Source organism: Macaca mulatta, chromosome 11 (genome assembly GCF_049350105.2).
Source record: "Macaca mulatta isolate MMU2019108-1 chromosome 11, T2T-MMU8v2.0, whole genome shotgun sequence".
NCBI classification, from domain to species: domain Eukaryota; kingdom Metazoa; phylum Chordata; class Mammalia; order Primates; family Cercopithecidae; genus Macaca; species Macaca mulatta.
This window is the reverse complement of record NC_133416.1, coordinates 34807704-34822718: the sequence shown is the minus strand read 5'-3', so window position 1 is coordinate 34822718 and position 15015 is coordinate 34807704. Positions and strand designations below refer to the sequence as shown.

At 41.0% G+C, this 15015-nt stretch overlaps 1 protein-coding gene across 5 annotated transcripts in view; it reads right to left on the bottom strand.

Annotated features, from left to right (window-relative positions):
- The window catches only part of FGD4 (FYVE, RhoGEF and PH domain containing 4), a 266934-nt gene that overhangs the window by 20739 nt on the left and 231180 nt on the right, over positions 1–15015 (bottom strand). For all 5 annotated transcript variants that reach the window (XM_001084734.4, XM_015151412.3, XM_077953841.1 and 2 more), the window contains exons 11-13: positions 5917–6089; positions 967–997; positions 360–452 (exon numbers count right to left, since the gene is read on the bottom strand). In XM_001084734.4, the coding sequence (XP_001084734.3) occupies positions 360–452; positions 967–997; positions 5917–6089 (297 nt within the window). The remainder of the gene's footprint in view (positions 1–359; positions 453–966; positions 998–5916; positions 6090–15015) is intronic.

The window sequence follows — 15015 nt, the reverse complement described above, 5'->3', positions numbered from 1 at the left end:
GGCATGCACCTATAATCCCAGCTACTCGGGAGGCTGAGGCAGGAAAATTGCTTGAACCCAGGAGGCGGAGGTTGCAGTGAGCCAAGATTGCGCCACTGCAATAGCCTGGGCGACAGAGCAAGACTCTGTTTCAAAAAAAAAAAAAAAAAAAAAAAGAATAAAAAAAATTCAAAGAAGTTCAAGTAGAATGAAAAGTCACTCACTATTGTGTTCATCTAAGAAAGAATGAGATTCTGTCTAACCAGCCAGTTCTGACATTGTAAAGGGAAAAGGTTGGAGAACAAAATGATTAGACAGATCTTCTGCACCTGCAAAGATATGAAAGAGCTTGACAAAGTTAAGAATTTAATTCAACTCACAGAAACCTCTGAGTGAATGTCATTATCCTTTGCAATTGCATTTCTGAAGGTTTCATGCCTTTGATGAAAAGCATCGATGGTTTCTTGAAGGGCCTAAAGTATAAGTAAAATTCAAAGCACACATTAAAGTTTCTCATATAAACCAACGAATATACTTTATCAAACAAATATCTATGATAGGAATCATTTTGAAAATTAAGTGAACCTGTTCTGATGACTGCATATTAAAACACACACAATATATGCACATTTGTATACACATAGATGTTACTAAAAAACAAAAGTGAAAATAAGCTGGGTGCGGTGGCTCACACCTGTAATCCCAGCACTTTGGGAGACTGAAGCAGGCAGATCGCTTGAGCTCAGGGGTTTGAGACCAGCCTGGGCAACATGGCGAAACCTCATCTCTACGAAATACAAAAAAAATTAACCAGGCATGGTGGTGCACGCCTATAGTCCCAGCTACGTGAGAGGCTGAGATGCAAGAATTGCTTGAGCCCAGGCCCAGGCTGCAGTGAGACATGACGCACCACTGCACTCCACACTGGGTGAGAGTGAGACTCTGTCTCAAAAAAAAGAAAGAAAAGGAAATAGAAATGAGGCGTACCTTGATCCACTCTTCTTTGTCTTGCGCAGAACTAAAACAAAACAAAATTAAAGTGAATGTAAAGAACATTAATGATTCACAGCCAGTGAATAAAACTATGCTTTCATGTTGTTCCAACTTTCTGGAAAATTCAGGGATGTTACGGAAGGAATTATAATAAAAATTAATCTCTGGCAATTAAACAAATAAAAATCTTAAAAACAGGTTCAGACTATTCACTGACTTTGGTACACATCAAATTTGATGGGGCTAGTTAGGTTTAGCTTCCATTAATATACTGTCCAGACATGAAGTCTAATCACCATCATCCGGTTAGATATATCAGGTGACTGTATATATAGCATTACACTGAATATACAACAGCTAATCTTCCAGTTTTCTAAAACACATGAAGGCTACTAAAGGCTACTAATCACAGCCCATCTTAGAAGAGATAGTAATTATCTTTGAGAATCTAAAATATCTCTGTAAAGCCTTAGGGAGCTATTTAACATTTCCTTTGATAAACAATTTAATTTTATTTTCCAGTTCTTAGAAGGCTTTAGGCAATACCAAACCTAACCCCTTTTAGATAAAGAAAAGCATATAAAAATTTTAAATGCCTATAGGAAGGAGGTGTTACAGATTAAGAGACCCCAGTGTTTAGTAATTATCCTTAGAAAACAAATTTCCTTGACTGTCGTCAGGTTCCCTTTTTCCCTATAAGGCAAACGTTATTTCCTCTTTCTTGCAGGTAGCTTATGTTGCTGGCTGCTATCACAGACCGCATTTGAAAAATCCTCCGTAGTGGAGTCTGAACTGGGTAAGATCTCCAAATTGAAAAATTCTGAAGAGGATGAAAGAGTGTGCTCTATCTGTTTGTATGTGCTTGGTAGAGGGGCTAAGTTTGAATTCTAGCCTGAAGGTCACCTGCCTGCCCACAGGTATGAAATATGCATGAGGCTAGCTGAAGGATTGTTTCTGTGTCACAATCTATCTTTCCAGCAAATTGATTATTGAACACCATGATGTGCCAGGAATGCTGCTGGAATCTGTGTCCACCAAGTGGAAGCTTCTGCTCATTGTTCACCTGGGGGCTTCAATCTTGCTTCTCAAAATTAAAAAAAAAATTAAAAATTAAAAAACTCTCCCTATTGCTCTGCCTTGCCACCACAGCTCTGTTGCCCTGGAAGCACAGTTATTTGCTAGCTGCTTTTAGCCTTTCAAATGCAGAGACACCCAACAAGTCTTTATAGCTTTTCATTTTAGTTTTTAGTTATGGTAGATTGTTTTCCCCCTTATATTTTTATTTCCACTTAGCCATAGAAAACCATAATGGTATTCTGTATATAAAACAGAATACTTTTTATCTTTTTGAAAGTAGAAGAAGCAGCACAAAAGTACTTCAGTCTTGAGGCTGACTCACACCTTAGCAAGAAAAGTGGGGTCCTTTTTTCCCAGTTAGCTTCAGAATCAAATACTCTTTCAGTATCTCCAAATATATACCCAAGTTTTGATTCCACATAATTCCTATGGCACTCTGACTTTCTTGGAACTTCAGTGTTTGTCCCATTCTTAACAGAGCATGATAGGCTGGGGGCAGTGGCTTAGGCCTGTAATCCCAGCACTTTGGGAGGCTAAGGTGGGCAGATCACCTGAGGTCAGGAGTTTGAGACCAGCCTGGCCAACATGGTGAAACTCTGTCTCCACTAAAAAAAAAAAATTAGCTGGGTGTGGCGTCATGTGCCCATAATCCTGGCTACTCTGGGAGGCTGAGGCAGAGGAATTGCTTGAACCTGGGAGGAGGAGGTTGCAGTGAGCTAAGATTGCACCATTGCACTCCAGCCTGGGTGACAAGAGTAAAACTCAGCCTCAGAAAAAAAAAAAAAAAAAGAGCATGATAGATCATACCGAAAATAATCACTTAATTCAGATGTTCAATATCACCATATAAGCACAAATATAACTAAAGCAATGAGATTAGGTAAATAAAAATTTTTTGACAGAATAACCATGTTTCCAATAAGAAATGGAAGGTATCCAGTACTGTGTGTTGGAATGTTATAAAGTGATGACTGCCTGTACTTAAGAAAATTCCTCACCAATTAGCCCCATCTTGATGAGAAAATAGCCCAACTGGCTAAAGGAGGACTGAAAGTATCCATTCAGGCAAACTAAGAAACCTTAGAAATATCTCCCCTGTAGTTACACACATCTCTTGGGTTTGCAGATTGGAAGTGTGCTGAAATTTCAGAGTCAGCAATGCCTTCATTCTTTCTGCAATGAAAACTATGATGATCAGAACTCTTGATGAGGCTGGGTGCGGTGGCTCACGCCTATAATTCCAGTACTTTGGAAGGCCAAGGTGGGTGGACCACCTGAGGTCAGTTCGAGACTAGCCCGGCCAAAATGGCGAAACCCCATCTATACTAAAAATACAAAAGTTAGTAGGGCTTGGTGGCAGGCACCTATAGTCCCAGCTACTTGGGAGGCTGAGGCATGAGAATCACTTGAACCCAGGGTATGGAGGTTGCAGTGAGCCAAGATCATGCCACTGCACTCTAGCCTGGGCAACAGAGCGAGACTCTGTCTCAAAAAAAAACAAAAAAACAACAAAAAAAGAACTATTGATAGTGTTCCTTGTTGCCAGGGCCATTAGCTCAGTAAATCAACCACTGAGTGAGGACTCAGTCAAGAGCCTTCAGCAAAGCATCATATATCCTGCCCTTGGGTTTGAGGGGCTAGGGCCCAAACCCACCATGAGGTAGGGAAACAATGACACTCAAAGGCAAGTTTCAAATGCTACCTGCTCCCTGAGGAAAAGGAAGTTCAGTACATATTCTCTGTGGCAAATCAAAGAACGGGCTGTTTCTTCAAACTTTCCCAGCCTGCCCACATTCCAAAACTGTAAATTCACCAATTCTTGGACTCCCTGGGTACAGATACCTGTTAAAATGATTTATTCTCTTTTAAAATCTGAAATTTCAGCTTTTAAGCAGTTACTAAGTACGAATATTCAGGGTAAATTCATCTGAGCAGCCAGAAGCATAAGCTAATGGTGGAAAGGACCAGAAGAATATTCTGAGTCTCCATGGATTCTGGGATATTGACACCACTAGAGCTAGGATTGGTTCTTCACCCTCTGCTCTGTGACCCCCTGAAGCATCTAAATTTTTACCAGGCCATGCATTAGAACAATAAATGGATGACTTATTATTATTTTTTGAGACAGAGTCTCACTGTGTTGTCCAGGCTGGAGTACAGTAATGGGATCATGCCTGGCTAATTTTTGTAGTTTTAGCAAAGACGGGGTTTTGCCATGTTGGCCAGGCTGGTCTAGAACTCCTGATCTCAAGTGATCCCCCCACCTCAGCCTCCCAAAGTGTTGGGATTACAGGCGTGAGCCACCGAGCCCAGCTTGGAAGACTGTTTTCTAAAGCAGGTATTTCAAAACCTGACAGCACTCTGTATTCCAGAGGTTCATGCATGAGGTAGCTCTGATCAACTGCAGTGGTTCTCATGGACTTTTTAATCCTTTAAAAATGGTTACGGGCTGGGTGCAGTGGCTCATGCCTGTAATCCTAGCATTATGAGAGGCTGAGGCGGGCGGATCACCTGAGCTCAGGAGTTCAAGACCACCCTGGTCAACATGGTGAAACCCTGTTTCCATTAAAAATACAAAAATTAACTCAGGAGGCTGAGGTAGGAGAATGGTGTGAACCCAGGAGGCGGAGCTTGCAGTGAGCCGAGATCAGGCCACTGCACTCTAGCCTGGGAGACAGAGCGAGACTCCGTCTCAAAAAAAAAAAAAAAAAAAAAAAAAAAAAATTTGCCAGGCGTGGTGGCAGGTGCCTGTAATCCCAGCTACTCAGGAGACTGAGCCAGGAAAATCGCTTGAACCTGGGAGGCAGAGGTTGCCGTGAGCTGAGATCATGCCATTGCACTCCAGTTTGGGCAACAAGAGTGAAATTCCATCTCAAAAAAAAAAAGTAAGGGAAAAAAAAAAAGGTTATGGCTAGGGGAATGTTAGCCAGAACTCCAAACCTTTCTCTCCCAATAAAAATATAACAAGAGCCGGCCGGGCGCGGTGGCTCAAGCCTGTAATCCCAGCACTTTGGGAGGCCGAGACGGGCGGATCACGAGGTCAGGAGATCGAGACCATCCTGGCTGACACGGTGAAACCCCGTCTCTACTAAAAAATACAAAAAACTAGCCGGGCGAGGTGGCGGGCGCCTGTAGTCCCAGCTACTGGGGAGTCTGAGGCAGGAGAATGGCGTGAACCCGGGAGGCGGAGCTTGCAGTGAGCTGAGATCCGGCCACTGCACTCCAGCCTGGGCGGCAGAGCGAGACTCCGTCTCAAAAAAAAAAAAAAAAAAAAAAAAAAAATATATATATATATATATATAACAAGAGCCATACCTACTAGAAGTCCTGGTTGTCAGAGGCCACCTGAGTCCCTAATGGCTCCCTTCATGTATTCTGCAACTATGGTGGGAGAAGTTTTACCCTTACCACCCTGCCTCTTACGAACATTTCTTTCCATTCAAGTGCCCCTAAGGCCCTAAAATGTAGAGTATCTGAAAGACTCAGAGATTAGCATGGAATAACAAGCATCAACAAATATTTGTGGACCAAAAGGAGGGGTGGAAGGATTAGGAGAGAACCTTTTCCTGTAAATCAAGGTACTGGCTTGATGGCAATAATTTCATCCTCTGAGTACCCTGTATTTCTGAAGAGTTAATCAATTTACTGAACGCTTACTGTCAACAAACCACTGTCCTAGGCACTATGGAGGAATTGAGAGAGAGGAGACATGACTTTTTAAGAACCTACAGCTCTGCATTTATATCCAACCAGAGTCCCAGAGATCTGCAGTATTCACTTGGGGAAAACCCTCAGAGCCATTCTGTTCTAATGATTCATTCTGATGCTTGCTTTTGGAAAGCAGTGTGATAGAAATGGTTCCCTTACCTGGCCTGCAGTTCCAGTGTTCTCTCTTTCCCAGATACCTGGAAAGTATGTGGATATTCTTCATTTTGAGTCTCTACAATTTTCATTCCATCAATGCCAACCCTGGTTCGAACTGTGAATTTAGAGCCTACCAAGCTGAATCTGGGCACACAGTACAGCAACATGTTGTTGAACTGCAAGGAAGGAGAACATATATCAGTGAAGAAAATAAATAGGGGAAACTGATCAGTGTTTTTTTTTTTTTTTTTTGAGACGGAGTCTTGCTCTGTTGCCCAGGCTGGAGTGCAGTGGTGCGATCTCGGCTCACTGCTAGCTCTGCCTCCCGGGTTCACGCCATTCTCCTGCCTCAGCCCCCCGAGTAGCTGGGACTACAGGCGCCTGCCACCACGCCCGGCTAATTTTTTTGTATTTTTAGTAGAGACGGGGTTTCACCATGTTAGCTGGGATGGTCTGGATCTCCTGACCTCGTGATTCGCCTGCCTCAGCCTCCCAAAGTGCTGGGATTACAGGTGTGAGCCACCGTGCCCAGTCGGAAACTGATCAATTTTAAAGGCAGCCCTAGACAAAAATTCTAAGTAATTTCTAGAGAACACAGTACTGCCTGCATGAGAAAAATTACTTTCTAAAACATTGAGGTTTATGCTTGTATAAAAAATCATATTCTCGCACTTTGAAAAATATATTTCCCATTCATGACTCATACATCTTTTATTGATATTCATTTAAATCAACAGTTTTATACTACTGTACTAAGCAAATTAGTTCAATAAATTCACAACAAATTACTAAGGACCTTTTGATATACCAGGAGCTTAATTTCTTAACCTTTTAAGTTCTTAAACACAAGAATTTCTCATTGATGTATCTTAGAGGGCAAGTCTAAAACTAGGTGTTAGAAGAAGAGAGTAATATTTAGCAATTATTATTACATCGGAGATAGGGTCTCACTCTGTCACCCAGGCTGCAGTACGGTCGTGCAATCATAACTCACTGCAGTCTTTAACTTCTGGGTTCAAGCCATCCTTCTGCCTCAGCTTTCTGAGTAGGCGGGACTATAGAAACACACCACCATGCCCAGTTAGTTTTTCTTAGTAGAGATGAGGTCTTGCTATGTTGCCCAGGCTGGTCTTGAACTCCTGAACTCAAGAAATCCTTCTGCCTTGGCCTCCCAAAGTGCTGGGATTACAGGCCTGAACTACCACGCCTGGCCTCAATTAAAAATTGTTTTTGTAGACATAGGGCCTACCTATGTTGCCCAGGCTGGTCTTGAACTCCTGGCCTCAAAGGATACTCCCGCCTCTGCCTCCGGAAGTGCTGGGATTATAGTGTGAGACACAGCACCTGGTCAGCAATTTTTTTTTTTTTTTTTAAACCGGACTGTTGAATGTTAAGCTTTTAAAAAATAGCCTATTTATTAGTTCAAATCTCATTAGAACATGTGGGGTTTGGACATTAAACCCTACATAAAAAGCAAGCCACAGGGCCAAGGTCTCTGTGATCCCACAGTGCTCTTGAATAGTATTATGAATCCTTAAGTCTTGCTTAAAAATTTACCACATATGGGCCAGGCGCGGTGGCTCACGTCTGTAATCCCAACACTTTGGAAGGCTGAGCGGGGTGGATCACCTGAGGTCAGGAGTTCGAGACCAGACTGGCTAACATGGTGAAACTCTGTTTCTACTAAAAATACAAAAAACTAGCTGGGCACGGTGGCGTGCACCTATAATCCCAGCTACTCGGGAGGTTGAGGCAGGAGAATCACTTGAACCCAGGAGGCTGAGGTTGCAGCGAACTCAGATTGTGCCATTGCACTCTAGCTTGGGCAACAAGAGCAAAACTCCGTCTCAAAAAAAAAAAAAAAGACTTTACCACATATGATTTTTCTGAAAAGCCATCAGTTTTATTAGAGGTCTTTAAAGGCAGCGCCTTATTCTTTACAAGATGTACCTTTAAAAATGAAGACTATCCCTGTCTCTACAAAAAATACAAAAATTAGTCAGGTGTGGTAGCACGCACATATAGTCCCAGCTACTCAGGAGGCTAAGGTGGGATCCCTTGAACCAGGGAGGTAGAGGTTTCAGGGAACCGAGATCACGCCACTGTACTCCTGCTTGGGTGATAGAGTGAGATTCCATTCAAAACAGGAAAAAAAAAAAAAGCACGGGCTATTAATTGCATGAAAAATGGTATGTTAGAAGGCTGACACGATAGAAATTCACTTTCAAAGACTTTATGAAATTATTTAGTTCACTTTTGACTATGTTAAAATATGCAAAGAAATAAAACTGTAAATATTTGTGTTAATTTGAGGGCAGATTCCTGAGAGAAGATCTATACTCATCTTCTTCATATTTATTGCTTCTCAAGTTGTTTCTAGGTATTTTCTAAGACCAGAGCAATTAGGGAATAAAATTGCTTTAAAATTTACTTTCCCAATAGCATGTGGGCTAAATTCAACATGGTTTTTATTTTACTTGCTTCATCAAGATTTCTCAATTTATTAATTCTTCAAATTTTCTCTAAAATTTTACTTTCAGCTGAGTACTATTATTAGCAGAGGCTCTGAAGCCAGACAAGAAGCTCTCAAACCTGCACTCTACCTCTTATGAGCTGTGCAAACCCTCATGCCTCGAGGTCATTATCTGTAAAATTCACAGGTTGCTGAGATTAAATGGAACAAATGTGAAGTATGTAGAACAGTGCTTTGCACAGACTAAGTGCCTAAATTCAACAAGTCTTCTCATTTTATCTCCTTGGGACTTGAGTCTAGATCCGTCCTGCTAGGCCCTCTGTTCAGTTTCACATTGCTATGAAGACAAGAAAGGTTGATGGGTATGTAAAACATTCCAACAAGTTTATGTGATGGTCTGTAATAGTCATTCTGGATGTTAGTTTCTCACAGTTGTTTTCTCATTTTGTAAGTTTCTGTATCCAGTGTTATAAATTTCAGTTCCACACTGGAGAATGTAGAAATAAATGATTACATCTGTAATGATCACATTACAGATATATCCAAAGATATAACCTATATCCTGGAAAAAAAGACAGAGCTGTTTTTTTTTTTTTTTTCCTTAAATAGAGATGGGGTACTGCTATGCTGCCCAGGTTGGTCTTGAATTCCTGGGCTCAAGAGATCCTCCAGTCTCAGCCTCTCAAATATATCCTCTTGGGGTGTAGGCCTTTATCACTAACTGTCCACTGTATCTGAATCTGGCAATGACACCCTCATTATACATAGATTTTAGAGATCTGAAAAAAAGCTCCAAAAGGTTTTTATCACCATCCATATCATTGTCTGATTAAGGCCACAGCTTGCTTGCTAAGTTTTCCTGTTAACACTTCTATCAAGGCCTTCTCAGGAGGATATTTGGTTGAAGCTGTGAATGTTGCAGGAGCTGCAGAGCCACCAGCACAAGGGACAGAGGTCACACATTCCAGCCATCAACAATAATCAAATTGTTCCTGCAAACTGAGTGACAAATGTAATGGTATGGCATAAAATTTGTGAGTTATCTGATACTTGTCCTCAAGTTGGCTTTTAAGTTCAGCACTCATGCTGTTTTATAGAAACAAGTCCATGAATATGAAGGTTTTTAGCATTTACTATTTGTAGTTATGCTCACATGACAGATTATCTTATAAATGTGTATGTTTCTCCTTCCCTTTCATGCTTTCAGGACTATATTCCCTCTGTTATATTCTCCCTAAATGGGACTTCATATATATCCTTTTCTTCTTTGCATAGGTGAAGGTGGGAGCTCCTGCACGATAGAAATCATTGCTTACAAAGAAGATATCATATATAGGAAGAAACCAAGTAGCTCGTCCTGTTCCCTCCATGAACCTTGCTCCTGTAGCAAAAGCCACCACCACCTTTCACAAATAATTACTTCCCCCTGGGTTTTCCCTGATACTGAAAAAAGAAATTATAGCAACTATGGTATGAAGAACATTGACTTTCCCTTTTAGGGTAGGAGATTCCCTTTTATTTCATGCCCACAGCTTAGAAGTAGTGATCAGTGAAGCAATCTCAGACTAGCGAGGCAATTTCTACAAGTCCTAGGTTGTGATAAAAACTACAAGCCTCGGCTGGGCGCGGTGGCTCACGCCTGTAATCCCAGCACTTTGGGAGACTGAGGTGGGCAGATCATGAGGTCAGGAGATCGAGACCATGCTGGCTAACACAGTGAAACCCCGTCTCTACTAAAAATACAAAAAATTAGCCGGGCGTGGTGGCGGGCGCCTGTAGTCCCAGCTACTCGGGAGGCTGAGGCAGGAGAATGGCATGAACCCGGGAGGCGGAGCTTGTAGTGAGCCGAGATTGCGCCACTGCACTCCAGCCTGGGCGACAGAGCGAGACTGTCTTGAAAAAAAAAAAAAAAAAAAAAAACAACAACAAACAACAAACCTCAATATTATTAAAAACACAGGGAGGGAGGGTCTTTCTTGATCTCTACTGTTCAAGTATTTATTTCAAGCCTCTAAAAATATGTTTGACTGAAATAATTCAATTTTGTTTTCTCACCAGTGACAATTTCATTAATGTTTGTTTCCAAAGGTAATAGGATATTGGTGGAGAAAATTTCTAGTGCTTGTTCTGTGTTCAAAGATTAAATAAGGGAAAAATAATCTGACTCTATCAAGTTCCAAGGAAATAAGGAACAGAACAACTCCAAAGAGCCAAGAATAAAATGTCTTGGTTGTTTTGCGGGGTAATTTGCTGCTTTTATTTTATTTTTTTTAAACTTTTGGATGTCAGACAGTTTATTTCAAGAGTACCTGCCATAGTAATGTGTAAAAAGTATGTGTTGGGAAACTTAATCCCTAATGCAGAAGTGTTGGGAGGTGGGGCCTAATGTAAGTATTTGGGTCATGAGGACTCCAGTAATCTATGAATTAATCCAGGAATAGACTAACACCGATTATAAAAGGGCTTGAGGCCATGAATTGGATTTCTTGCTCTCTCTCTTTCTCACCATGTGATGCCGGCCTTCTGCATGTTACGATGCAGTAAGAAGGCCCTCACCAGATGCCAGCCCCCCAATCTTGGACTTCCCAGCCTCCAGTACTGTAGAAAATAAACCCCTGTTCCTTATAAATTAGCCAGTCTCAGGTGTTCTGTGATAGCAACATGAAATGGCTTACGTTAAACAGCATCCTACATTAAAATAAAAAACCATGAAAAAGTGTGGTGTGGAGGCATGAAAACATGCAAACACATGAAGATCATTTAAAAGCAGATAGAGGATTCTAAATATAGTTTGGTTTTCTAGACAAATGTAATATCTCAAGTGTAGGAAACAGAAAACTAGCCCTCATTACCTTTCTAGAGAGAAAAGAAGATAAAAATGGTGCTTCTGAAGTTTCTACAAGCAAAAGAACAAGAGGCTCCATGGGAATAAATGTGCACTGGCGAGGCAGGATTCTGTGACAAGCACAGCACTGGAGAGGGTGGATGAAAAGAACCAACATGACACTGGAAATGTTTCTAAGATGGTCTTCAAAGAATGAATGTGGCTCTCCTAAAATTCCTGCCACGTGACCTCATTCTCCTGGGAGGCAATGGCATGATATGTTTGATGGCTTAAAGTAGCTGGAACAGGAGGAGTCTTTTCCTCAGTCACTGACTGCCATTTTCCCCAAGGTTCTTTGCCACCTGTCCTCCAAAGAGCTGTTTAATTCAGCTCTGCACCAAGATATTCAACATAAACCTCTTTCCAAAATAACTCCCAAATGTGAAAATTGGGCCGAGGCAATTGGTTAGACCCAGAGCTCAGAGTTTAACTGCAGAGGCTGTCACATTAATGAGGAAGAAGAGAAAGGAAAATGATCCTAGCACCTAAAAGGCAAAGACAGAGGAAAGACATTGGCTCCCAGTTATGTTGTCTAGAATGGTGTATTAAGCATGTCTTTTTATTTATGTATTTTTGATTTTAGGCATCTTAATGCCTTGTTGACACTGACAGGACTGCCCCTCCCAAGGTTATCCAATTCCTAGAGAGAGTAACACGCCATTCATGTGGAAATCAACCAATTCAGAACTCATACCTGCAGTCACCTCCTGTATTGAACACTTACTCTCTGGGCCACTATTCTCCTGCCCCAGTCACCTCAGGGCCAGGACAACAGACCCTAAGCCCGGCCCCTAAGCCCTAAAGAAATTATTCCAACTAGCCATTCCTAATCCTGATGCTCTGTCTTGCCCATTCCTTCCTGCAGAAACCACAATAAAGGCTCTTGCCCACGTTTCTGCTTGCTCCTCTGCCTCCTGATGCTGGTGCTTTCCCACTGCTCTCCCGCTTCATATGCCACACCCCCACCCCACCCCGATTTGCCTTTCCGATGGCAATCATCTGACCTTTTATAACAGACCTCTGAAGAGGACTCTGAACCCTAACATGACACATCCTTGTTTTCTATCTAGCTCTCTATATTACCTGTGAAAGAAGTACTTCTGTTTAGCACAAATGAGAACTTTTATAGTTAATCTGGTAAAAATACACATTTTTAAATTATGAAGATATTCACATACCATAAAATTTACTCTTTTAAAATGTACAAATCATGGTTTTTAGGATATCTGTAACAGAACATTTTACGTCTCTAAAAGGGAACCTCGTATCCATTTTCCATTCCTTGCTAGTATTAGGGAACCACTGATTACATCCTGTCTCTATGCATTTGCTTTTTCTGGACATTTCATATAAATACTGTAGATGGTCTGTTGTAACTGGCATCTTCCACTTGATACAACATTTTAAGGTTAATCCATGTAGCATTCATAAGTTTTTATTCCTTTTTCTCAACATATACTATTTCATTACATGAACATACCACATTTTGTTTATCTATTCAGTTGATGGACATTTAGGTTGTCTCAAATTTTTTGGCTACTATGAATAATGCTGTTATGGACAAAGATGTACAGGTTTTTGTGCAGACACACGTTTTCAATTTTCTTGAATTATAAAAACTTGGAGTAGAACTAGTGGGTCATATAGCGACCAAATTCTTTTAAAAACATGACTGTTACAAAAAGACTTTTAAAAGTTTGTGGAAAAATGGAATTAAAAGAAAAAATTTTATTTCAACTTAAGGTCTACCAAGTTCAATTTTGTAATCAATGATAGCAGTCATTTAATCCGTCCTAAAGAACTGAGGGTCCTGAGAATTTTACCATGGCAATGCAGTAGTTTTTACACTATTAACTGAAGAAAATGGGTGTCCTTTACAGATTCTTTAAGATTAGGAAACAAAAAGAATTCAGAGCCACCAAACCAGGACTGTAAGGTGTATGCTTAATGATTCTCTGCCAAAACTCTAAAAAAATTGCACTTGTTTGATGAGAATAATGAGCAAGAACATTGTCATGGTTTAGAAGGACTCTTTGGAGAAGCTTTTTTGGGTGTTTTTCTGCGAAACTCTTTGGCTAGCTTTCTCAAAATCGTCTTATAATAAGCAGATGTTATTGTTCTTTGGCCCTCGAGAAAGTCAGCAGGCATATTGTCTTGAGCATCCCAAAAAAACACTTGCCACGACCTTTGCTCCTGACTGGACCTCTTTTGCTTTGACTGGACCACTTCTACCTGTTGGTAACCATTGTTCTGATTGTATTTTGTCTTCAGGATTGTACTGGGAAAGCCATGTTTCATCTCCTGTTACAATTTGTTGTAGAAATGCTTTAGAAGCTTGATGCCACTTATTTAAGATTTCCACCAAAACTTCTGCTCTTGTCTGCAGCTGATCTGGGTGCAACATTTTTGGTACCCATTGAGTGGAAAGTTGCTCAACTTTAAGTTTTCAGTCAGACTTGTGCAAGATGAACCCCACTGAGATGTGTGTGGTATTGGCTACTGCTTCCGCTGTTCACTGTCAGTCCTCTTCAATTAGGGCAGGAACGAGATGAATTTCTTCCTAGCGAAAGGATGTGGATGGTCTGCTGCTGCAGGTTTCATCTTCAACAATGTCTTGACCCTTCTTAAAATCAGTTACCCATTTGTAAACTGCTGATTTCTTTGTGGCACTGTCTCCATTAACTTTTCATGAAGAATCAATGATTTTGTCATTTTTGCATCCAAGCTTCACCGTAAGTTTGAGGTTTGTTCTTGCTTCAACTTTAACAGAATTCATGTTGCTTTGATTCAACCTGATGTCTTTATTTTTTATTTATTTATTTTTCTGAGACAGGGTCTCACTCTGTCACCCAGGCTGGGTAGCATGGTCATAGCTCAGTGCAGCCTGGGAACTCTTTGGCTCAAGAGATCCTCCTGCCTCAGCCTCTCAAGTAGCTACGACTACAGGTGCAAGCTACCATGCCCAGCTAATTTTTAAATTTTTTGTAGAGACAGGGAGGTCTCTGTATGTTGCCCAGGCTGGTCTTGAACTCCTAAGCTCAAGCCATCTTCCTGTCTCGAATTCCCAAAGTGCTGGTATTAGACGTATGAGCCACTGTGCCTGGTCTCAAACTGAGGTCTTACCCTTCTTAGTGCCTCAAACCAGATACTGTTTGGACATGTTATAATAAGTTACTATGGGTTTATTTTGTTGCAAAATGCTTTGAAATCTATGCATAGTTTTTTCATAATATGCATTTTCCATGAACTTTGTCAAGACCCCTTGTACTGAACACCCCTCTGCATGACAATTAGTTCCTAAGTTTTCCTTTCAATGGAGACTGGAAACAGACACAGAAGTCTCTAAGCCCCCATGACAACTCATGCCATGGTGGGTGAGATGACTGCCTCGCAGCAGAAAAGTCAGACATGAATAACATCGTAAGAATGTACTATATGCCAGTCACCAGGCAGCCTTTTCACCCATGTGTCTGTTTCTCTTTAATAACAATCAGAATGAAAGCTAACGTTTATTAAGCTACCATTCGATGTTAGCTTATTCTTTGTCAATGCATATTATTATTATGATTCTTCTTATCATCTTATTAGATATAGAAAGGAACTGAAATTCATTAGGATAACAAAGAGTAAAGGTCAGGTGGACAGAGTCCAAAAAAAAAAAAAAAATGGTCTGGATGCCCCAGGAAGTGCTCTTATATTTGAGATAAGCCTCAGACTGTCATTTCCAGGAAGTGAAGAAAGGGCC